The sequence below is a fragment of the Mastigoproctus giganteus genome, chromosome 1 (assembly GCF_048544385.1).
Source record: "Mastigoproctus giganteus isolate SK-2022 chromosome 1, ASM4854438v1, whole genome shotgun sequence".
Classification (NCBI taxonomy): Eukaryota; Metazoa; Arthropoda; class Arachnida; order Uropygi; family Thelyphonidae; genus Mastigoproctus; species Mastigoproctus giganteus.
Genome location: NC_143575.1, coordinates 44,779,642 through 44,807,083, shown reverse-complemented (window position 1 = coordinate 44,807,083; position 27,442 = coordinate 44,779,642). Strand labels below are relative to the sequence as shown.

At 38.4% G+C, this 27,442-nt stretch overlaps 1 protein-coding gene across 1 annotated transcript in view; it reads left to right on the top strand.

Moving 5' to 3' along the window:
- The window catches only part of Oseg6 (intraflagellar transport protein Oseg6), a 690,115-nt gene that overhangs the window by 238,102 nt on the left and 424,571 nt on the right, over window positions 1-27,442 (top strand). Inside the window, exon 15 of the mRNA XM_090372456.1 lies at window positions 23,220-23,300. Within this exon, the coding sequence (XP_090228582.1) occupies window positions 23,220-23,300 (81 nt within the window). The remainder of the gene's footprint in view (window positions 1-23,219; window positions 23,301-27,442) is intronic.

Sequence of the window (27,442 nt, the reverse complement as noted above, 5' to 3'; positions counted from 1 at the left end):
ATATTTTATTGTATTTTATTGATGTATATATATATATTTTTTAAATATTTTTTAGTTGTAAAGTTATTTTAATTGTTAATATAGTAGTAAATACATAGTTTTTTAAAATTCTATTTTCCGTGTCTTATTTTAATACGTGGTTGGTGAGAAACATTTAAAATCACAATATGAATTAACCCAACCCCAGAGACCTGTTTAAAGAATTGTTATTGGTTACAAAAAAAAAAAAAACAAAAAAAAAAAAAAAAAACCCCAGGTTTTTAAAGCAAATTGCACCTTTTTACTGGATACTGCTTTGACTAAACATTCACCATCATCTTTAATAAGATTGGCAACAAGATTGGTGAGGGGAATGAAGGGATCCTCTTACCAAGAGAGGCTTAAGTTCTGCAAATTGCAGTGGCTGGAGACTAGGCACCTGCACGGTGATCTGATTGATGTATATAAGGCCTTGAATGGGTTGAGCACGCTGAATTCTGATGGGATCCTTCCACTTGTTCAGATTATGAACCTAAGGGGGCATAAATTCAAATTAAGAAAAGACAGATGTAGAATAGATGTGCGGAAATTTGCCTTTAGCCAGCGGGTGGTTAATTGCTGGAACAAACTTCCATCTGTCGTTGTGGAAGTTGACAGGTTAAATAAATTTAAGGAGGAACTGGACAGGCATTTGGAGGGAATGGTGTTATTTCTTTATTTTATTTTATTTTTTTTATTTTTTTATTTTTATTTTATTTTATTTTTTTATTTTTATTTTATTTTATTTTTTTTGGCTGATGCTGCATAAGCTGATACAGTTGCTTTCTTGCATCACATGCCACTACTACTACTACTATTACTATCTTCCTTACTGCCATTTTCAATTACCTCTTGCTGTTTTAAAGGCAATAAAATGTCAAAAGCTCTAACTCTTCAACTACATTGACAATGGAATATCATTATCATTTTCTTCAGTTTCTTTTTTATTAGCTTCCATGCAATTTAGTTCTGATTTTTTAAAGTTATTTTTGTTAGTCTGAGATTTAATTTTATCCCACACTTCAGTCACACAGTGGATAACATCAGGAATGGATATTTGAAATCTCTTTCTTTTCGGTTGAATCCATGATTTCCTGGATTAATAATGACATTTAAAATATCTTTTATAACACCTTGATCCAGGAACTAGAGAACAGAAGTTGAGTTCAGTGGTAAAAATCCAAATTTGAAAAAAGATTAGAATGTAATGGGCAATTGTTTGAAATGAGCAGAATTTTTCCTTCTTTAATCGTTTCCTTATTTATAATCTAAATTATTTCCTTATTTATAGCATTACATTAAAACCCCAGTATGTAGCCCATAGTAAAGAAAGTATTTTACTAGATCTGGAAGGAAAGTAACCTTCTCTTTGTTTTGTGTTTTTCTTATACTTAATACTAACCCACTAATAGGTGGCACTGCTCCTGTCTCCATGTGGTGGTGCTGGTAACCCAGAAGAAAAAAGCTCTCCCTTCCAGGGGAATGTGGAACAAAGAGAAATGAATTCCCAGAAATCTACTGAGTTCAAAACCAGAATTTAACAGGTCACAAACATGATGAGTTTAGTTCTGTATCAGTGAAATGACAAAAGACTGATGTTGAGAGAATCCATGATCCAATTTCCTTCATTTATTTTCCTTTTCTACAAAAATGACTGGAAAATGCAATAGGAACTCTGAAGACAGTTCATCACCTGAGACCAGGGGGCTTACTAGTCAATGTTGCAAATTTTCAACAGTCTGAGGTTACAAAAACTCACAATATTCCGTGGAACATCTATCCTATTTCTCCACCTCCTTGAATACGTCAAAAGGTGCCATTACTGAGTGGGACCTGATCATTGTATCAGATCAGACGAAGAACTAAAACAAAAATTGAAAGATCAGAAAGTCATTAATATGAGATGAATTGGGGAAAAAACAAGAAGTACTTTAGTTCCCACAGGGAACATAATTCTTACTTTTGCTAGTCCCGTGCCATCAACAATGATCAAGTCAGGATACCTAAACTGCCATCTTAAAGCCTATATTCCAAACCCCTTACATTGCTACAAGTGCCAGAAGCTTGGGAATTTGCAAGCAGTCTGAAGGGGAGCAGCTGCCTGCACCACATGGATCTACTGTGCACAACCAAAATGTTCTGAATTGCAGACAAGAACATCCTGCCTATTCTAAAGTGTCTCAACTAGAAATGAGAAAAAACAGATATAATGACCAAAACTGAGCATAGTATAACTTATCAAGAAGCTAAAAATTCCCTTCCAGTCCTACTCAAAGAGAAGCAAACTTATACTCAGGTAACCATGAAAAGAATATCAATTGCCACTCAAATGGAAGTAACCATTCCCCCAGTGAATTTCTAGCTCAGTAACCCTGCCAGGTAACCATGAGGAGAATATCAAATGCCACTCAGATGGAAGTAACTATTTCCCAGTAAATCTCTAGCTGAGTGGGCTAGGTCAATGTTGGGCACTGTACCAGTAAACCAAGCTTCACATAAAGCAGTAAAATACACCAGTAACCACAACACCAGCTGCTGTTCTCCAGCTGGATACCGGTTCACCTGTAGTCCATCATACAAATCAAACATCAGGTAAAACGGACATTGAAGACAAATCAAACAAACATGACCAGATTTTAGAACTACTTCCTGAAGAGGAAATGGACACTGGAAAACCTTACTTTCCAAAAAAAGGGGCTACATAGAGAGAAATCGACAGCATCTCAAAAATAAACTGAGGGTTCCTCTAGATATCAATGGAGGTTACTGTAGTAACTGAACTAACATCTGAGATCTCCTTGCACATTATGAGCCTATTGCCTTCTGCCTGCAGGAAATTAACCAGCATTAGCATTAGTAGAGGCATATGATGCAAGAATGCAAGCTTATACAGCATCAGACAAAAAAAAACACACTTCCTATTTCACCGATCCATCCGCTCCAAATGTTTTATTTAAGCTATCAACTTGCACAACAACAGATGGAAGTTGGTTTCAGCAATCAACTACCCACTGGCTATAGGAAAATTTCCTATAGCTATTCGAGCTATTATAGCTATTCACACACCTATTCGACAACTGTCTTTCCTTAATTTCAGTTTATGGCCCCTCAGGTTTGTAATCTGAGCAAGAAGAAGAATCTCATCAGCATTGAGCCTGCTCACTCCATCCAATCAAGGCCTTATGCACCTCAATCAGATCCCCCTTGCAGGAGCCTAGTCTCCAGACACTACATTTGCAGAACTGAAGCCTTTCTTCTTAAGAGCAACCCTTTGTTCACCAAATCTATATCCTTCTTAAATGAAGCTTCCAGACTTGAGTGCAGTACTCAAGGTGTGGTCTGACCATTGCCATATACAAGGGGATAACCACCTCCTTATCCCTGCTTGCAGAATTCCTGTATATCATTGACAAGACCCCATGACCTACTCTGGCAGCCTGTCTGCAGTGCTCAGAAAAGTTCATATCTGACTGTATAATTACCTCAAGTCTCTTCCATTCTCCACTACCCTGAGTGTAAGACCACCTATTTGGTACATTTCTCTGGAGTTACTGCTACCCATATGTAATACTTTGCATTTGTCAATGTTAAACTTCAGATGCCAGTTTTCAACCCATCTTGCCAACTTTTCCAGATTCTGTTCCAGCAGCATACTGTCATTACTGTTATTAACAACTCTCTCAACTTTTGTATCATCTGCAAACTTTGACATTAAGCTTAATATACCTTCATCAATATCATTGATAAATATACAAAACAACAATGGGCACAACACTGAACCTTGGGGGATACCACTAATAACATTAGTCCACAAAGAGCAGTATCCATTGATTACCACTCTTTGTCTTCTCCCACTCGACCATCCTTTTATCCATTGTAGCAGCTTGCCCTTAATACCATACTGCTCCAATTTGTACACTAGTCTTCCATGTGCAACAGTATCAAAAGCTTTGCTGTAATCCAAGTATATGATAGCAAAATTATTTTTTGTATCCAGTTCCTTTGAGACCACAGCACAGTATCTAATCAGATTTGTCAGACAAGACTTCCCCTTAACAAAACCATGCTGTGTCTCAATTATTACTGCTGTCTTGTCTAGATGAGCCTGTAATGCTTCTTTAACCAGTTGTTTGGTTTTTTAGGAGCATTAGTAACTAAGGCCATATTGCTCCAGGGATACGCGGTGGTCATTCCCTGACCTTTCCGCATTTGGTGGGCACGGGCTCGAACCCCGATCTAATCAAGGAGCGTGTGCTGCGCACTGCTGCTCCTGTCCACCTGGCTATGGAGGTGCCTCTTTAACCAGTGACTCCATTATTTATCCAAGAACAGAAGTCAAACTAACCAATCTGTAATTACTCGTGTCACCCTTTGATCTCCCCCCCCCCCTTTGTGAATTGGAGATACATTTGCACATCTCCAGTCCGTGAGGACTTCCCGTGAGTGCAAGGATGCTCTAATAATTATGGCTAAGGGTTTGCTCACTTCCTATCTCTCCTCCTCCTTTAATATAACTGGATATATTCTATCCATCCCATGTGCTTTTCTTATGTTTAACTTCAACAATTTCTCCTCCACTTTGCTCTCAGTTATTACAAAATCATTTAACTCCCTGTTAGAGTTTAATAAACATCTGGCCCTCTCCTCCTACTTGAATATAGATGCAAAATACTTATTTAGTTTTGCAGCTATCTGAGAATGATCATTTACAGTCAAACCATCAATTTCAAGTCTCTGGCTTGACAGTGTACTGTCCTCGATACAGCGAAACACACGCGGAGATGGGAGAAATCCCAGGTGCTGTCTGTCACGAACATACCTTATTCCTTTCCTACTCTTCTGTTTTTAATTCAGCCCTACCAACTGTATAATTCATTTGCTATTCCCCAAGTGTGAGACCTTGCATTTAGCAGCATTAAAACATAGCTGCCACTTCTCTGACCATCTTTAAACTCTGTTTAAGTCATCCTGAAGGAGTGCTGCTTGGCATTGATCATTAACAACTTTGCCAATCTTTACATCATCTGCAAATTTCGACATCATGCCTTTATGCTTTGCATATACACCACTGTTAGGAATATAGTAAACAAATTTGATGAATTTTAGGTGCTGGTTAAGACTCCAAGGCAGATATTGTTGGGATATCAGAGACATGGTGCCACTCAGATGTAAGGGATGGAGAATTGGAATTTGGGGAGTACAATGTGTACAGAAAGGATAGATAGGATAGGAAGGGTGGAGGGGTTATGCTGTTAGTTAAGAAACACATAAAATCTAAGGAAATGCATCCAGTTGACATAGATGGACAGTGCAATTTTGAGTCAGTTGGTGTGACATAAGCACTGGGAAAGCAAAAATGAGTGTAGGAGTTTGTTATAATCCTAATGATCCTGATGAGTGCAATTAACAATTATACAGAGAAATATAGTGGGCTAATAAATCAGAGTGTCTTATAATGGGGGATTTTAACTTCCCAGATATAGACTGAAACTTGTGCGTTTGGTCACTCGCATACTAGCAAGACTTTTTTGGATTTATTGGATGATTATTTTCTACATCAGCATGTTAGAGAGGGAACAAGAAGGAGTAACACTCTTGATCTGATTATCAGCAGGGATTATTCATGCATTAAGAATGTACAGATAAAGGAAACCACTAGGTAGTAGTGATCACAATGTACTGATGTGGAATTTACTTGAAGATGTAACTACCATCAGAGGTAAAGGGAAGAGTTTTTGCTTTTGTAAAGGTGACTACAGTAGTCTCAGAAATTTTTTAGGTTCTATACCGGTGGGACCAACTGATAATGTTACCAACAGCAAATTCTAAATGGGAAGCATTCAAAGAAGTAATTTTGGAAGCTACTAGGCTTTTTGTTCCAACTAAGAAATACTACTCTAGATTCAGGCCCAAATGGATGTCAGCTGAACTAATGAGACTTGTGGCAGAGAAGAAATATGCATGGGATGCACATAAATTGTCAGGCAACACAGAAGCCTATGGTAGATACAAGCTAGTCTGTAATCAAGTCACAAAGGAGGTTAGGCAAGCGAAGGCAGATTATGAAAAATCTTTGGCAAAGGATGCAAAGAAAAATGGCAAACACTTCTTTAATTATATAAAATCTAAAAGATAGGGATGAATCAAATTAGTCCACTTGATATGAATGGTTTGACTGCAGATGATCATTCTCAAATAGCTGCCAAACTAAATTAATATTTTACATCTACATTCACACATGAGGTGTTATTCAAGGAGGAGGAGAGGGCCAGATGTTTATCAAACTCTAACAGGGAGTTAAATGATTTTGTAATAACTGAGAGCAAAGTGGAGGAGAAATTGTTGAAGTTAAACATAAGAAAGGCACTTCAAGTTACCATTAGCATTAGTAGAAGCATATGATGCAAGAAACAAGCTTATGCAGCATCAGCCAAAAAACGAAAACACTCCCATTTCACCCCTCCATTCATTCCAAATACCTGTCCAGCTCAGCCTTAAATTTATTTAGCTTATCAACGTCCACAACAAAGGATGGAAGTCTGTTCCACCAACCAACCACCTGCTGGCTAAAGGCAAACTTCTGCACATCTATTCTACAACTGTCTTTCCTCAATTTGAATTTATGTCCTCTCAGGTGATTAATCTGAGCAAGAGGAAGAATCCCATCAGCACTGAGCATGCTCAAACCATTCTAAACTTTATACACAATAATCAGATCACCTTGCAGGTGCCTAGTCTACTGACACTGTAAGTTGCAAAATTTAAGCCTTTCTTCGTAAGAGCAACCGTTGGTTCCATTCACTAATCTTGTTGCCCTTCTCTGTACTCGTTCAAAAAGCTCTACATCCTTCTTAAAATGAGGCCTCCAGACATGTATACAGTACTCAAGGAGTGGCCTGACCATTGCCTTATACAAGGGGATAATCACCTCCTTATCCTTGCTAGAAAAATTCCTGTATATCATTGACAAGACACTATGAGCTACTCTTGCAGATCGTGTGCATTGCTCAGAAAACTTCATATCTGCCTGCACAATTACCCCAGGTCTTTTTCATTCTCTACCACTGTCAGTGTAGTTCCACAGAGTTGATACGTTACTCTGGGGTTACTGCTTCCCGTATGTAGTACTTTACATTTGTCAATGTTAAACTTCATTTGCCACCTGTCAGCCCATCTCAACTTTTCTAGACCTTGTTGCAGCAGCGTACTGTCATTAGTGTCCTTAACAACCCTTCCAACCTTTGTATCGTCAACAAACTTGGATATTAAGCTTGATATTCCATCATCAATATCATTTATATATACAGAAAACAACAATAGATCCAACACTGAACCCTGAGGGACTCCACTGATAACATTAGTCCACGATGAGCAGTGTCCATTGATTACTACTCTCTGTCTTCTCCCACTCAACCATCCCTTTATCCAGCAATTTGCCTCCAATGCCATTGTTCCAATTTGTTCAGCAGTCTTCCACATGCAACAGTATCAAAAGCCTTTCTAAGATCCAGTTCCTTTTTGACCACATCATAGAATCCAATCAAATTGGTCGGTGAAGGGTATAAGGGATCTATCCAGTTATATTAAAGGAGGCAGCAATGGAAATAAGCAAACCCCTTAGCCATAATTATGAGAGAATTCATGGACTCGGGGAAAGTTTCCACGGACTGGAGATGTGCAAATGTATTTCCAAATCACAAAGGGGGATCAGAAGGTTACACGAGTAATTACAGATCTGTTTGTTTGACTTCTGTTCCAGGGAAAATAATGGTGTCACTGGTTAAAGAAACATTGCAGAATCATCTAGAGAAGACAGCAGTAACAATTGAGACACAGCATGGGTTTGTTAAGGGGAAGTCTTGTCTGACAAATTTGACTGGATACTAAGATGTGTTCAAAAAGGAACTGGATGCAAAAAATAATTTTGATATCATATACTTGGATTTCAGGAAAGCTTTTGATTCTGTTGCACATGGAAGACTATTGTACAAATTGGAGTAGTATGGCAAAAGGATGGTTGAGTGGGAGAAGACAGAGAGAGAGAGAGAGAGCGGTGATCAGTGGGTTCTACGTGGACCAGCGTTATTATTGGAGTCCCTCAGCTTTCGGTGTTTGGCCCGTTATAGTAGTAGTAGTAGTGGCATGTGATGCAAGAAAGCAAGTGTATGAGCTTATGCAGCATCAGCCAAAAAAAAAAAAAAATCACTCCATTCCCTCCAAATGCCTGTCCAGTTCCTCCTTAAATTTAATTAAAATTTAATTAAAATTCCTTAAATTTAAATTTATTAACTAGGTCGTATGTATAGCTTAGATTAATTTTCAGCACTCACCTCATAGTAATCCGCTTAGCTGGTGGAGAGTTTTACCGCATACATGGTGGTTATAGGATTCTAATAACTTATAGGGATTATGGGTTTAAAACTAAGTTATGGGCTGTAAAAATTTTTCTAAGAAAGGAAAGCGCACCTTCCATTCTATGGTTGCCTAATTAAATTAAATTAAATGAAGAAAAGTAGAAGCTAATAGTCGCGAATCTTTTTGTTTAACACGTTGAGTGATGTATGGCCCCTTCCCCCAGGAATTAAACTATACATGAGGTATACAGATGACGTCCTCTTAATAGTCAACAGAACGACCATTGATACTTTACTGAACACCTTTAACACAACACATTAGCCGACTGGACTAGCCGGGTGGGTAAAGTGCCTACCTAGCAACCCAAAGGTCGTGGGTTCGATTCCCACCTCGGGCTTGGATCAAAGTACTGCAAAAACCTTGGGAGGTGCATTATGGCCACAGAAGCCTATGCGCCAACAACTACCAAAAAAAAAAAAAAAAAAACACATGAAAGACTCAAATTTACCCTCGAAGTAGAAACCGATAATAAAATTAATTTTCTAAACCTCACTGTATACAAAATAAGCACATCTTTAGGCACCAAAATATACAGAAAAAACACACATACAGGTAAATTCTTACATTACCACTCACACCACCCTCTATACATCAAAAAAGCAGTTCTATACAACCAGATATACAACGCTGTAAAATATAGCCACACACAAACAGATCTATCTGTAGAATTGCAATGCCTCACCAAAAAATTCATCGACAGAAAATACCCATCACAACTAATAAAAGAAACCATCACCAAAGTTCATAATTACACTAATAACCCAAACAAAATTATTAACCACGTGAACAAGAATAAGATACATAAACCCCTTGTCGCACTGCCATATCATCAACAATACGCTAGAAGACTTCAACAGATTTTTAAAAATACAGATATCAAATTAATATTCACATCTTATAACAAATTAAGTTCCAAATTCAGTTCATACAAGACAACACACGAGTACGAGACACAAGATTACAACAACATTATATATTTGATCAGATTGCCAAGCATGTTACATAGGCAGTACAACAGCAAAATTCGGGACATCAAAAATTTCCAACACGCATGCATACTACCACTTTAATAGCTTCAAAACTAATTCAGCAAGTACAGAACTAACACAACATGTCCAATCTCAAAATCACAACCCACTCATCGATTCAGCCATCACAGTAGTCAAATTAAATTCTAGCTACAAAATCCTTGAAAACGAAGCCCTCGTCATCGAATGGTTTAAGCGCCATACATCACTCAGCGTGTTAAACAAAAAGATTCCCGCCAATTTCTTCTCCATTTGGAATTTAGCACATATTAAGTTTCCACGTGCACTGAAATGCATTTCGGGAACCCAACCCATATATAACACAAGCGCACTCTCTTTCTCCCTTCCCCCCACTATAGCTAACTGAAGACAAATTTCAAAAGTCGCTCGTGCGCGACTATTGGCTTCTATTTTTTTTAATTTAATTTAATTTAATTAGGCAACCATAGAATGGAAGGTGCACTTTCCTTTCTTAGAAAAATTTATATAGCCCATAACTTAGTTTTAAACCCATAATTCCTATAAGTTATTAGAATCCTATAACCACCATGTATGTGGTAAAACTCTCCACCAGCTAAGCGGATTACTATGAGGTGAGTGCTGAAAATTAAGCTAAGCTAAGCTATACATGCGATCTAGTTATTAAATTACAGCACATAAGGACTCCTTAAAAATGAAGAGTCAATTTAACACAAATCCTTTAACTATACATTACACCTCTTTCGCATGCCTATCATTTCCACATTTTCCCCAATGCATTCAGATCTGCACGATAGGAAACTCCATTTCTCAAAACTATTAGTTAAATACTTTTCCGACAAACTCCACATCACATTCTTAAAGAAATGTCTCACGTATGACATAATCCCCAATTTCGCTCGTATCTGCACCAAAAACACTGTTAAAAAATACCCTTTATCATACACCAAGCCTCTATTGCCATAATTAAAGCCGAATTACGGAAAAGATACAGAGAAAAATATCTCCTTTTAGATCAAATAAAAAAGTAAAGTGCAGCCATTATCAACCCACTGCAGGGTGGAAGCCTCCTCAACAATTCATGCTGAGGGAAATGGACCATAATCTGCCACGCTGGTCCAGTGCGGGTTGGCAGATCGACCGTATTCAGCAGTCAGGGGCTTGAACCCCGGTCTACTCAAAGAGCGTGTGCTACTGCACTCCCGCTCTTGCCCACTCGGCTACGGAGGCCGTTTTTTAGATCAAATACATACCCTTAAATTCAAACTTAAAAGAGAACTAACCCCCACGACTTGGTACGATTACGAACAACATAACAACACACGAATTCAAGCAACTTTAAATCAGATTACCCAAAAGCACTCCAAGAAATGGGATACACTCACCAGGAGACACAAAAAAACCCTCACAAACTCAGTTGTTAACATCTCTACACAAACATTTTCCCCTAACGAACTTGCCAGTCTAGAATACGGATTCAATTTCGCCATTAACAGCAACAACTACCCAGTTAAAGACACCATGATAGAAATACAAACCAAACTTGATAACCACCCAGATAAATATCGAATCATAGATGAAACTAATGCTGTTTTTAACTCCCAATTAACTAGTAAACCTAAGGCTTAATGTCGAAGTTTGCAGATGATACAAAGGTTGGCAGGGTTGTTAATGACAGTAATGGCAGTGTGCTACTGCAACAGGATCTAGATAATTTGGGCAGATGGGCTAAGAAGTGGCAACTGAAGTTTAACCTTGACAAATGCAAAGTACTACATATGGGTAGAAGTAACCCAAGAGAAACGTACCAACTGTGTGGTACTACACTTAAGGTGATAGAAAATGAAAAAGACCTGGGAGTAATTGTGCAGGCAGATATGAAGTTTTCTGAGCAATGCAGACAGGCTGCCAGGGCAGGTCATGGGGTTTTGTCAATGATATATAGGAATTTTGCTAGCAGGGAAAAGGAGGTGATTATCCCTCTGTATAAGGCAATGGTCAGGCCACGGCTTGAGTACTGCGTACAGGTCTGGAGGCCTCATTTTAGGAAGGATGTAGATTTACTTGAGCATGTACAGAGAAGGGAAACAAGATTGGTGAGGGGAATGAAGGGATCCTCTTACCAAGAGAGGCTTAAGTTCTGCAAATTGCAGTGGCTGGAGACTAGGCACCTGCGCGGTGATCTGATTGAGGTATATAAGGCCTTGAATGGGTTGAGCACGCTGAATTCTGATGGGATCCTTCCACTTGTTCAGATTACGAATCTAAGGGGGCATAAATTCAAATTAAGAAAAGACAGATGTAGAATAGATGTGCGGAAATTTTCCTTTAGCCAGTGGGTGGTTAATTGCTGGAACAAACTTCCATCTGTCGTTGTGGAAGTTGATAGGTTGAATAAATTTAAGGAGGAACTGGACAGGCATTTGGAGGGAATGGTGTGATTTTTTTTTTTTTGGCTGATGCTGCATAAGCTCATGCATTTGCTTTCTTGCATCACATGCCACTACTACTACTACTACATTCCCCAACAACAATTAACTCACATATGAGACTTTATGAAAACCCCGAACTTTATAATACAAAAGGCAGACAAAGGGGATACCATCGCAATCATGGACAAAAACGCATATATAAAGAAAATGTTACACATCTTATCAGATTGAACAACATACAAAGCTTGCAACACGTTTAACATTAACAAGCTTAAAAATAAACTTGATGGGATCCTAAGAAGACTCAGAGCCAACAAACAAATTAATTTACATACCCTCCAGCAAATAGGCATAGGCAGTAACATTCTCCCACACATTTTTGGAATAGTCAAACTCCACAAACAAGATTATCCTTTAAGGCCCATCGTTTCCTATAAACAGTCCGCATGCTAACCTATCCATATTCCTCGTCAAAATTATTTCACCTTTAATGAGATTTTCTCGGTTCAGGGTCTACAATACTAAACAAGCACACGAACGTATAACTTCCATAACCATATCTGAAAACAATATTCTCGCGTCCTTCGACGTCGTCTCCCTATACACAAACGTGCACATTGAATCCATGTTACTGGCCCTTAAAGAACTATTAATTAAAGACGACACATTAACAAAACGTACCGACTTAAACATTAATGACATTTTAGAACTCACATCACTGTTACTTGACGCCAAACAATTTAAATTCCAAAATAACATCTACGAACAAATTTTTGGCCTTCCCATGGGCCTCGGTATCTCTGCCCCTTTATCCGAGATCTACCTCGCATCTATCAAAGAAAAAAATTCTCCAACCCTTTCCCCCAGGAATTAAACTATATATTAAACTATGCAGATGACGTCCTCTTAATAGGCAACAGAACAACCATCGAAACTTTACTGAACACCTTTAACACAACACATGAAAAACTCAAATTTACCCTCGAAGTAGAAACCGATAATAAAATTAATTTTCTAAACCTCACTGTATACAAAATAAGCACATCTTTAGGCACCAAAATATACAGAAAAAACACACATACAGGTAAATTCTTACATTACCACTCACACCACCCTCTATACATCAAAAAAGCAGTTCTCTACAACCAGATATACAGCGCTGTAAAATATAGCCACACACAAACAGACCTATCTGTAGAATTGCATACCTCACCAAAAAATTCAGGCGCCTCCATAGCCAGGTGGGAAGGAGCAGCAGTGCGTAGCACACACGCTTCTTGATTAGACCGGGGTTTGAGCCCGTCACCACTAAATATGGAGGATGCGGAAAGGTCAGGGAATGACCACCGCATATCCCCGGAGCAATATGGCCTTAGTTGCTAATGCTCTTAAAAACCAAAAATAAAATAACAACAACCAAAAAATTCATCGACAGAAAATACCCATCACAACTAATAAAAGAAACCATCACCAAAGTTCATAATAACACTAATAACCCAAACAAAATTATTAACCATGTGAACAAGAATAAGATACATAAACCCCTTATCGCACTCCCATATCATCAACAATATGCTAGAAGATTTCAACAGATTTTTAAAAATACAGATATCAAATTAATATTCACATCTTATAACAAATTAAGTTCCAAATTCAATTCATACAAGACAACACACGAGTACGAGACACAAGATTACAACAACATTATATATTTGATCAGATGCCAATCAGATTGCCAAGCATGTTACATAGGCAGTACAACAGCAAAATTCAGGACATCAAAAATGTCCAACACGTGTGCATACTACCACTTTAATAGCTTCAAAACTAATTCAGCAAGTACAGAACTAACACAACATGTCCAATCTCAAAATCACAACCCTCTCATCGATTCAGCCATCACAGTAGTCAAATTAAATTCTAGCTACAAAATCCTTGAAAACGAAGCCCTCGTCATCGAATGGTTTAAGCGCCATACATCACTCAGCGTGTTAAACAAAAAGATTCCCGCCAATTTCTTCTCCATTTGGAATTTAGCACATATTAAGTTTCCACGTGCACTGAAATGCATTTCGGGAACCCAACCCATATATAACACAAGCGCACTCTCTTTCTCCCTTCCCCCCACTATAGCTAACTGAAGACAAATTTCAAAAGTCGCTCGTGCGCGACTATTGGCTTCTATTTTTTTTAATTTAATTTAATTTAATTAAGCAACCATAGAATGGAAGGTGCACTTTCCTTTCTTAGAAAAATTTTTATAGCCCATAACTTAGTTTTAAACCCATAATCCCTATCAGTTATTAGAATCCTATAACCACCATGTATGTGGTAAAACTCTCCACCAGCTAAGTGGATTACTGCGAGGTGAGTGCTGAAAATTAAGCTAAGCTATACATATGATCTAGTTATTACATTACAGCACATAAGGACTCCTTAAAAAATCAAGGGTTAACCTATTAACTTTCACAACGACAGATGGACGTTTGTTCCAGCAATTAACCACCCACTGGCTAAAGGCAAATTTGGAAGAATCCCATCAGAATTTAGCGTGCTCATCCCATTGAAGGCCTTATACACCTCAACGAGATCACCTTGCAGGTGCCTAGTCTACAGCTGCTGCAGTTTGCAGAACTTAAGCCTCTCCTGGCAAGAGGATCCCTTCATTCCCCTCACCAATGTTGTTGCCCTTCTCTGTACATACTCAAGCAAATCTACATCCTTCCTAAGATGAGGTCTACAGACCTGCACACGGTACTCAAGGCATGGCCTGACCATTGTCTTATGCAGAGGGACAATCACCTCCTTTTCCTTGCTAGCAAAATTCCTGTATATCATTGCAACACCCCATGACCTGCCCTGGCAGCCTGTTTTCATTGCTCAGAAAACTTCATATCTGACTGCACAATACTCCCAGGTCTTTTTCATTTTCTGCCACCTTAAGTGTAGTACCACACAGTTAGTACGTTTCTCTGGGGTTACTTCTACACATATGCAGTACTTTGCATTTTTCAATGTTAAACTTCAGTTACCACTTCTCAGTCCATCTGCCCAAATTTTCTAGATCCTGTTGCCATTACTGTCATTAACAACCCTGCTAACCTTTGTATCATCTGCAAACTTCGATACTAAGCCTGATATACCTTCACCAATATCATTGATAAATATACAAAACAACAGTGGACCCAATACCGAACCCTGTGGGACTCCACTAATAACATTAGTCCACGAAGAGCAGCACCCATTGATTACCACCTTCTCCCACTCAACCATTCTTTTATCCATTGTAGCAACTTACCCTTAATACCATTCTGCTCCAATTTATACAGTAGTCTTCCATGCGCAACAGTGTCAAAAGCTTTCCTGAAATCCAAGTATATAATATCAAAATTATTTTTTGCATCTATTTCCTTTGTAACCACATCATAATAACCAATCAAATTTGTCAGACAAGACTTTCCCTTACCCCGTTTTTTTTTTTTTTTTGGTAGTTGTTGGTGCATTGGCTTCTGTGGCCATAATGCACCTCCCAAGGTTTTTGCAGTACTTTGATCCAAGCCCGAGGCGGGATTCGAACCCGCGACCTTTGGGTTGCCAGGCAGGCACTTTACCCACCTGGCTAGCCTAGTCGGCCCTTACCCCCGTGGCTGGGCCGGAAACTTGGGAGGGAAAGTCAACTCCCCAGGGCAAAAAGGAGCATAACATGGACTATGACAATTACCCAGAGCTTGAGCAGCCTAGGCACTCATCCAGTACCGTCAGCAATGCTGACCATGAAATTTCCCACAATGTAACAAAGTTTAAACGATTGCGTACAGACACAGACCAACAGGAATGCCCATCATTCCTTATCTTACATAGTCTGTCGGACAAATCTATGAGCACTCTCACACCATTTCTTATACAGAAATGTTTGGAAAATGTGGCGGGCTCTCCCAAAATTGTGAGAAGACTCAGATCTGGAGACCTCTTAGTAGAAACAGATATTTGATAAGCTAATAAACAGATAAGATAAACAGATAAGCTAACGATATTTGGCGGACTACCCATTCAAGTCACCCCTCATGCAACATTAAATACTTTCAAGGGAGTAATTGCAGAATGGGATCTGATAAATGTAACAGAAGATGAACTGGGCCAAGAACTCAAACATCAAAAATTGGTACAAGCGAAACACATCACGATCAGGAAAGTTGGAGATCTTGTTCCCACCCACAACATCATCCTGACATTTGGAACACCTATCTTACCATCCAGTGTCAAAGCCGGCTATCTCAACTGCCATGTACGACCCTTTATCCCGAATCCTATAAGATGCTACAAGTGCCAAAAATTTGGTCATGCGCAAATGGCCACTCTGTCCAAACTGTGAGTCAAAAGAACATTCGCAAACAGACTGTGACGCCAAAACACCGCACTGTCCGAATTGTAAAGGCGCGCATCCAGTCTACTCCAAATCATTGGATCTCTGGAAAAGTGGAAAAAATCCAGAAGTACAGGGTAGAACGAAAAATCACATACCAAGAGGCAAGAAAGCAAATTATGCTCAATGCACCCAAGAACACATATGCAGCAGCAATGCAAAAATATCAAACAACAGCAACACAAACTGAAGTAACAGTTCCCCCAACCATATCGATTGCAGATTGGGCCCGATATATACTGTCACCATCGATGAAACAGACTCCAAAAGAGCAAAAGGTAGTAGATAGAGCCAACAACACCCCAGTCACAGTCCCACCAGCTACCTCACATAGACCATCAGATATTTCAAAATCAAGAATGGACTCAGTTCCAAATAGGAAGACAAACAATATCACTTCAGTAAATATGGACAGTGATAACAATACTGACCCAAATGAACCTATCCTAGACCTTCGCGCAGAAGATGACATGGATACTGGACGCTCAACCTTTCCAAGAAGAGACAAAATGAAACTCGATCGCCACAAACAGCCTGGGAATAAAAAAGACTCGGAATCTTCCTCAAGTAACAAAACCAAAAAATGCACCAAATCATACAGTGGAACTGTAGAGGAATTCGCAGTAACATTGATGATATCCACAAGTTAATTGATCGTTACCATCCTATAGGCATCTGCCTACAAGCGACAAATTTAACATGGCATGTGTCTCTCTCAGTTAAGAATTATGCACTCTTTAGGAAAGACAGAACTGCTGCAAATAATGCTCACGGAGGGGTAGCCATACTGATAGACTCACGAGTACCTTGCAGATTCATTCCTTTACAAACCTCCATCGAAGCTGTTGCAACACGTATAGTGATTGGTATTACTTTGACAATTGTCTCTATCTACCTATTGCCCAATCACTCCTATATCATCCTTGAACTGGAAGATCTTATTCAGCAGTTGCCACCCCCATCTGTTTATTGGGCAATGGACACCATCCATTGTGGGGTTCTCCCAATGCAGATGGACGAGGACAACTTATCGAACAGCTTGCTGACAGACAAAATCTGACTATACTAAATACTGGCTTGCCAACTTACATCCATCTCTCTACGGGTAGAACTTCTGCAATAGATCTTTCCATATGCTCTCCGATCCTCTTCCCTAGTATTGAGTGGACGGCCCTTGACAACCCACTAAATAGTTATCACTTTCCGCTAATATGTAAGATTGAAACAGGACATTCCATAATTTCTCAAAACTACGTAAAATGAAATTTCCCAGAGCAGATTGGGCAAAATTCACTTCCTGAGTGCCCTTTGATGAACAGATCATCGAAACCTGTCCTATTGACACAGCTGCGGATCACATCACGAGACAAATATTGGCTGCTGCATGCACTGCGATTCCACAATCACAGTCAACAACCCATAGAACCATAAACTATTGGTGGAGCGAAGAGTGCAAAGGTGCAAAAAAAGAAAAAAACCGGGCATGGAATCTGTTTCGAAAACATCCCACCACTACCAATCTTATAAACTACAAGAGACTCAGAGCCAAGGCCTGTCACATTAGGAAGAAAGCTAAAAGAGAATCTTGGATTTGATTTGCGAGCTCGATTAATAAAAATACTGATTCAAGAATAATATGGCGGAAAATAAAACAACTAAATGGCAAAGTTCCCCCATTATCCTCCCCACTTCTCAACTGGAATGAGCAGGATCTTTCTTCTCCTACAGATATAGCGAATGCCCTAGGGATTGTTTTTTCACAGTTATCTGCCTCAACAGCATATGATCCATCATTCTAGAAGATCAAAGTATTAACTGAAAAGTCCAAACTGAACTTCAGCCCTATGAGTAAATGTTCTTTACCCTATAATCAGCTGCTTACAATGCTTGAACTTCAAGAAGCCATATCTACCTCAAAAAACAGTGCTGCAGGCCCTGATGGAATATACTACATAATGCTCCAACACTTAGATAAAGAATCGGTCTCTTCACTGCTCACATTTTTGAATCACATCTTTCTTGAACATTGTTTCCCCAGTTCCTGGCATCACTCCTATATAATAGCAATTCCCAAACCAGGAAAATATCATTCCATTCCTGAAACTATAGACCTATTTCTCTCACTAGCTGCTTAAGTAAAACCCTGGAAAAAATAATTCACCGTCGACTTACTTGGTTTCTTGACTCTAAAAATATAATTTCTGACAATCAATTTGCTTTCAGGAAAAATCGATCAGCTCGGGATCTCATGGTCAAAGCGGAAACAAACATCAGGAATGCATTCATTTGAAATGAGCATCTCATCATGGTATGCCTTGATGTAGAAAAAGCCTTCGACACCACATGGCATTTTGGTATCCTGAGAGATCTGCATTCCCTTGACCTGAGAGGCCACCTACCATATTTCATATTGAATTTCCTTCAGCACAGATCCTTTCAAGTCCGATACCGACAAGTTCTCTCTCAAACATATATACAAGAAGAAGGGGTCCCACAAGGCTCTATGCTCAGTGCCACCTTATTCGCAATAAGAATAAATCACATGACTAAAAATATTCCCAGCACTGTGAATTCATACTTCTATGCCGATGATCTCACTGTTTCTTGCAGTTCGCAAAACATGACCTTCATTGAGCGGCAGCTCCAAATTTCAATTAATAATATTCAGTTATGGATGGCACAGAATGGGTATCGACTCTCTTGTTCAAAATCTAAAGTAGTTCACTTTTGTAACAAATGGAAGATGCATCCAGATCCAGAGATACACTTAAGAAACCAGCCTATCTCAGCATTCGTCTGCTTTGTTTGACTTTCAATAGTAAGTTGAACTTCATAGAGCACGTTAAACATCTAAAGACGTCTTGCCAGAAAAAAATGAACTTACCCATAGTCATTTCTTCTACATCATGGGTTGCAGATCGGTACACGTTACTTCATTTGTATAGAGCCCTAATCAGATCTTGCCTTGACCACTGTGCCCCGGTGTATGATTCTGCTAGGGAGAGCGTGCTAGCGCGACTTGCACCAATTCAACACTCTGCCCTGAGGATTTCTATAGGCACTTATAGAACTTCACCAGTTCAAAGTCTTTACATTGATGCTCATGAACTTCCTCTAAGCCTCAGGAGAAAGATGTTATAACTATATAACTAAAATCCAAAGTTTACCTACCCATCCCATTAGGCAAATACTTAATGACCCTCAGTTCACAACATTTTATAGAAATAAACCTAGGACAGTTCAGCCTTTTGCTCTTAGAGCTCAAGCATTATCGCAAACTTGGAATATACATCCTGATAAAGTTCTTCAAGATTTAAATAGTACGGATCCCCCATGGACGTCTATTAAACCACTCTGTGACAGTTATTTTCTAAACTGGGGAAAGCACTCTCTTGCAAATGTCAATATACAACAACTCCATATTGCCCACACAAAATTATCTGCATTTTTCAAAAATATACACTGACGGATCAAAATCTGAGAGTGGAGTGGGTGCATCAGCCGTTTTCCCTCATATAACCTTCTCCGTATCACTTCCCAATGAATGCGGCAGCTATACAGCTGAATTATACACCATCAAACTTGCAGTAGAAAATATCCTCCAACTGTCCATCCATAAAAGCATGATATATACGGACTCCCAGAGTGCAATTATAGCTTTACAGAACAATTCTTCTCAAACACATCCTTTAATAAAGCTCATAAAATCCTAACTGATGCATCTTCAAGGACTCCAACGAGTGACCATGATCCCAGGCCATGCTGGGATACCAGGAAACGAATGTGCGGACTATGCCGCTAAACATCCATCCAACAGAGAATTATCACAGTATTACGTTCCGTATCTTGACTACAAAAGTAACATTCGAAGAATGTGTAAAGAACAATGGAGAATTCAATGGCAAGGCCAAATGCATAATAAACTCTGCAAAATAAAACCTGAACCGCAAATGCGGACCTCCAGTTTTCGTATAAACAGGAGGGAGGAAGTAATCTTAACCAGAGCGTGAATTGGCCACAGTCATCTTACCCACCTTTATCTCCTCACAGGTAATGATCCTCCACAGTGCACACAGTGCAACTGTCCACTTACAATGAAGCATATTCTTGTTGAGTGTACTTTATACACCACTGCCCGCCAAGTCTCTTTTACCTTTCTGCCAAACGCCGACCGGGCTAGCCGAGTGGGTAAAGTACCTGCCTGGCAACCCAAAGGTCGCGGGTTCGATTCCCGCCTCGGGCTTGGATCAAAGTACTGCAAAAACCTTGGGAGGTGCAATATGGCCACAGAAGCCGATGCGCCAACAACTACCAAATCAATCAAAAAAAACCTTTCTGCCAAACCTTAAAGAACCCTTGACACTCTGCCACATCATAGGTAACGAGGCTAATCTTCTGGAGTTCTTTCACTTTACGAAAAAGATAGAATTATATGATCATTTTTGAGTAATGCCATTACAGTCACCATGCATATGTAACATTCATAATGGTGATAAGTGCAATATGGCCTAAGTAGCCCTTGCACCAAAAAAAAACAACAACAACTTTCCCTTAACAAACCCGTGCTATGTCTGAATTATTGCTGCAGTCTTGTCTAGATGATCCTGCAATGCATCTTTAATCAGTGACTCCATTATTTTACCTGGAACAGAAGTTTAACTAACTGGTCTGTAATTACTCGTGTAACTCACCCTTCGATCCCCCTTTGTGAATTAGGGATACATTTGCACATCTCCAGTCCATGGGCACCTCCCCTGAGTCCAAGGATGCTTTCATAATTGTAGTTTTGTATATTTATCAATGATGAAGGTATATCAAGGCTAATGTCAAAGTTTGCAGATGATATAAAGGTTGGCACGGTGGTTAATGATAATAATGATAGTACACTACAGCAGCAGGATCTGGAAAAGTTGAGCAGATAGGCTGAGAGGCGGCAACTGAAGTTTAACATTGGAAAATGTAAAGTACTGCATATGGGTAGCAGTAACCACAGAGTAACGTACCAACTGGGTAGTACTACACTCATGGTAGTGGAGAATGAAAATGACCTGGGGTAATTGTGCAGTCAGATATGAAGTTTTCTGAGTAGGGCAAACAGGCTGCCAGAGTAGGTCATGGGGTTTTGTCAATGATATACTGGTATTTTGCGAGCAGGGATAAGGAGGTGATTATCCCCTTGTATAAGGCAATGGTCAGGCTACACCTTGAGTACTGCATACAGGTCTGGAAGCCTTATTTTAGGAATGATGTTGAGTTGCTAGAACATGTACAGAGAAGGGCCACAAGACTGATGAAGGCAACAAAGGGGTGCTCTTATGAAGAAAGGCTTAAGTTCTGCAAATTGTAGCTTCTGGAGGCTGGGCATCTGCGAGGCGATCTGATTGAGGTGTGTAAGGCCTTGAATGGATTGAGCAAGCTCAATGCTGATGGGATTCTTTCTCTTTCTCAGATTACAAACCTGAGGTGGCATAGATTCAAACTGAGGAAAGACAGTTGTAGAATAGATGTGTGGAAGTTTTCCTTTAGCCAGTGGGTAGTTGATTGCTTGAACAAATTTCCATCTGTTGTGGAAGTTGTTAGCTTAAATAAATTTAAGGCAGAACTAGATAAACATATGGAATGAATGGATCAGTGAAATGGGAGTGATTTTTATTTTTTGGCTGATGTTGTATAAGCTTGCTTTCTTGCATCATGTGCCTCTACTAATGCTAATGCTATCACTTCATTGATCTCATTTATGAAAATGAGAAACTGGTCCTAGAACCAATTCTTGAGGGAACCCACTCCTGATGTTGCACCAATCTGAAGAATGTCCATTATTCATAACCCTTAAGCATGATTTACTCTTAACAAAGCCATGTGGTGTGTCTATCTATCAAAATATCCCTGGATTGCACTGTTACTCACTAAAATATTTCCTGTCACTGAAGTCAGACTAACCAGTCTGTGGTTACAAACTTCACTCCTAGAACCACTTTTATGTATTGGTGATACATTGGCACTTCTCCAATCCAAAACAATCTCCCCTGAGTCCAAAGATGCCTCATAATTAACCTCAGTGTTTCAATACACTCCCTCGAACTCTCCTTCAAAACTATAAGTCATATGCCATCAACTCCTGGAGCCTTATTTGCCTTATTCTCAAAGGTTTTTCTAATAAACAGCCATCTGTAATTATAATATTATTAATTTTATATGGCTCAGCCTCACTAGCACTTCTTCTCAGCATGAATGGCTTTTTTCATTAAAGACAGATGCAAAGCACCTGTTCAATTCACCCATAACTTCAGCTGAGTTGTCTAAGAATTTTCCACACTGAGTACAGAAGGGTCCAATCTGATTTTCTTTTTTTCTTCCTAGTATTTACATACATGAAAAATCATTATCCCCATTCTTTGTTCTCTTAGCCAGTGCTTTCTCATTATGTCTCATTTAAAATTTGCTCATTATACTGCTAAAGCTCATAATTACTATGCTCATTATAAACAGGAAATTTATCTTTTAAATTGCATTAGTTGTAACCATTTATTATTTATTTTCTTGCAGTATTGAGAAAATATCTTGTATAACATGATCTTGATTTTTCTGTCTTGTTATAAATGAATTCTATATACATTTGATAGCTGATGTTTAATAAGTTTTTTTTACTCCCTTACATTGCTTTACCATTTTAATACGACCGGTAATTTCACATAATCAAATGATAAAAATATTTTTTTATATTGTTCCATCAGAGTAATTTCTTTTGTTTTGCTTCTACAAATATCCTAATAATAAAGTTTAGCTGTACATCATAACAGGTTATATAGTAAGGCTTGTTTGTTGACAACTGGAATATTAATTATTTTAGACAAAGTATTTTTTTTTTTTTAATTCTAGTGTTAATATAATCCATCTTAAAAATTTTTCTCCCTGTTTTTGTAGATTAATGATCAAACAGTTCAAATAGTTGGGTTTCCAGCTTCAATAAGAGGGGTTCTTTGGGATTATTGGCCTCTAGACAAGGTACGTTATGTGGATATTTATTACTGATTGCTTTAAATTGGTTCTGAAAGCCTTGTTTGTTGACAACAGGAATATTAATTATTTTAAACAAAGTATTTTTTTTTTTTTTTTTTAATTCTAGTGTAATGATTTTAATAAGACTAAGAAATAATCTATATACAGAATTGTAGTGTAATCCTTGGGTTGAATTAAAATTGTTCCTGTTGTCTTTTAAATTTTTATAAGTTTAAAAGACAATAGGAATATTTTATTTTCTTGAAGTTTATGGTCTGTCTAGTTGATAGCTTTATAAAGGTGGTTACTCATAATTACTGGAAATTCATATGGCATATCTCTCACGTCATGGGAAGACTATAAATTCAGAAATTATTTTATTATTTATGCACGAAAAACCATGGAAAGGAGGGCACTTTTTTCCCAGCTAAGTTTTAATTAATTTATATAATTTTAGTTCCTTCAGAACTTTTTTTAATAAACCACATGCTCAGTATATGAGTTTTAATAATAAAATTTTAAAAATCCATACTAATATATTCTGCAATTGAGGGAGTTATATTTTATTATTTAATTTTAAGTTTTGAAAACAGTTTCCATGTACTGAGAAGAGTTTCCAAGTTTAAAATTATCCATAAATTTCAGTATAGTAATTTCTTTAATATTAAGTACAGTAGACTTTCAGAATAACAGAACCTTTGGTGATTCAAGGTGCCGTTATTTCGATTTTTCCATTATCTAGAAATTTTATTCTTATTATATTTAATGCAGAAATAATGAGGCTAAATAAGAAATAGAGAGATTAAGAATGCAATTTTATTAATTGTACATATAAAACATAAACATGTTGACGAACCAATGTTATATTCTGCCATTAATACACTTCTGCTTATACCACTTTCTATTTCCTTTATAATATCAACTTTAGTTTGCACGGGTATCACAGTGGTATCATCACCACCCTCCCCACATTGGGTGGAAAAGGAAAAGCTCTGCAGCCCATCTGCACTGCTCAGAGAACCTCATATCTGACTGCACAATTACCCCCTGGTCTTTTCCATTCTCCACCTCTCTGATGTAGTACCACATAGTTGGTACATTTCTCTTGGGTTACTGCTATCCATATACAGTACTTTGCATTTGTCAATGTTAAACTTCAGTTGCCTGTTCTCAGCCCATCTGCCTAACTTTTCTAAATCTTGTTGTAGTAGTATACTGTCTTTACTGGCATTAACAACCCTGCCAACCTTTGTATCATCTGCAAATTTGGATATTAAGCCTAATATACCTTCATCAATATCATTGATAAATACACAAAACAACAATGGGGCCAGCACTAAACCATGCGGGACTCCACTAATATCATTAATCCACATTGAGCAGTGTATTCCATTGTTGACAACTGGAATATTAATTATTTTAAACAAAGTATTTTTTTTTTTTTTTTTTAATTCTAGTGTAATTATTTATTACCACTCTCTACTGTCTCCCGCTGGACCATTCTTTAATCCATTGCAACAAGTTGTCCTTAACACCATACTGCTCCAATTTGTAAAGCAGTCATCCATGTGCAACAGAATCAAAAGCTTTCCTGAAATTCAAGTATATGATATAAAAATTATTTTTTGCATCCAGTTCCTTTGTGACCACATCGTAGAATCCTATCAAATTGGTCTGAGAAGGCTTCACCTTAGCAAACGCATGCAGTGTCTGAACTATTACTGCAGTCTTGTCTAGGTAATCATGCATCATTCTTTAACCAGTGACTCCATTATTTTCCCCAGAACAAAAGGTAAACTAGTCTTGTCTAGGTAATCATGCATCATTCTTTAACCAGTGACTCCATTATTTTCCCCAGAACAAAAGGTAAACTAACAGGTCTATAATTATTTGTATCACGTTTGAACCACCTATGTGAATTAGGGATACATTTGCACCAGTCCATGGGCACCTCCACTGAATCTAAAGATGCTCTCATAATTATGGCTAAGTGTTTGTTAACTCCCTCATTGCCTCCTTCGCTAGAATTGGATAGATTCCATCTGCCCCAGATGCCTCTCTGTTTTTTTATGTTTAACTTCAACAATTTCTCCTCCACTTTGCTTTCTGTTATTACAAAATCATTTAGCTCCCTGTTAGAGTATAGTAAACTTCTGTACTCCCCTTCCTTAGAGAATTCCTCATGTATGAATGTAGATGCAAAATACTCCTTCAGTTTGTCAGCTGTCTGAGCAGGATTATCAACTTTCATACCACCAACATCAAGCAGACCAATCTGATTCATCCCCATTTGCGCATCTCCAGTCCATGGGGACCTCCACTGAATCTAAAGATGCTCTCATAATTATGGCTAAGGGTTTGCTAACTCCCTCGCTGCCTCCTTCGCTATAATTGGATAGATTCCATCTGCCCCAGATGCCTCTTTTTTTATAACCCCTGATTCATTCCCCTTCCTTCTAAAGTTTACATAAGTGAAGAAGTTTTTGTTGTTTTTCTTTGCACCCTTTGCCAAGGATTTCTCCTAATCAGCCTTCGCTTGCCTAACCTCTTTTGTGACTTGATTACAAACTAGCTTATATCTGTCGTAGGCTTCTGTGTTGCCTGATAATTTATATGCATTTTTCTTCTCTGCCACGAGCCTCATTTGTTCATCTGACATCCATCTTGAACAGTATTTCTTAGTTGGTATGAAAAGCCTAGTAGCTTCCAAGATTGATTCCTTGAAGGCTTCCCATTTAGAATTCTCTGTTTTTAACATCATAAGTTGATCCCACTGTATAGAATTTAAAAACTGTCTGAGACCACGGTAGTCACCTTTATGAAAAACAAAATCCTTCCCTTTACCCTTGATCGTAGTTACATCTTTAAGTAAATATTACATCAGTACACTGTGATCACTGTCACCTATTGGTTCCTTTATCTGCACATTCCTAATGCATGAATAATCACTGCAGATAATCAGATCAAGAGTATTACTCCCTCTGGTTGTCCCTCGAACATGTTGCTGTAGAAAACAATCCTCCAATAAATTCACAAAGTCTTGCTAGCATGTGAGTGACTAACCCACAAGTTCCAGTCAATATATGGAAACTTAAAATCCCCTATTAGAAGACATTCTGATTTACTGGCCCACTCTGTTTCTCTGCACAATTATTCGTTGTACTCATCAGAGTCATTAGACCTATAACACACTCCTACTCTCATTTTTCCTTTCCCAGTGCTTATGTCACACCAAACTGACTAAACATTGCACTGTCCACCAATGTCAACTGGACATTGGTGGACAGTGCAATGTTTGGATGCACTTCCTTAGATTTTATGTTTTTCTTAACTAACAGCACAATCCCTGCTCCCTTCCTACCCTGTCTATCCTTTCTGTATACATTGTACTCCTCAAATTCCAATTCTGCACTGCTTATATCTGTGTGACACCATGTTTCTGATATCCCAACAATATCCGCCTTGGATGTCTTAACTAGCACTTAAAATTCATCAAATTTATTTACTATACTACTATCATTGGTGTATATGCAAGTATGCATGCACCTTTTCCTACTCTTAGTTACCCTAACACAGACCATGTATTTACTTGTTCCATGATGACTCCCAGCAGCTCTTGAAATCCCCAGCAACCTGCTCTTTAAAATAGAAGCAATGCAAGAATCACTTTTGCTTCTACCTCCAGCTACTGTTACTCTTTTATTCTGTGAATACACCCAAGCTAGCAGTTTTCTGACCCACCTAACACTGCCTTGATAATGATCAGCAAATATTCTTGCACCCTTTCTATTTAAGTGTATCCCATCCCTGTAGAAGCATTCTCTCCTGTTAGGAAGCACAGACCACGCTGAAAATAAATTCTACCCCATGAGCCTTGCACAATCTCTTCATGGCTGAATTGATTGACAAGGTTCTCATCATATACTCCCTCCTATCATGTCTGCACAGAATTTCAAATTTAACCCTAACTCACAATTTTTTTCAACTTTGACCTGTACTTGTTAAGTACATCTGCAGATCTCTTACTCTTAAGGTCATTAGTGCCAACATGTACAACAACAACATCATTTTTTGTGCCCTTAGAAGATGATATCTGCTCTACAACATCATCAGCGTTTGCCCCTGGCAGACATACCCTGGTCCTGTTC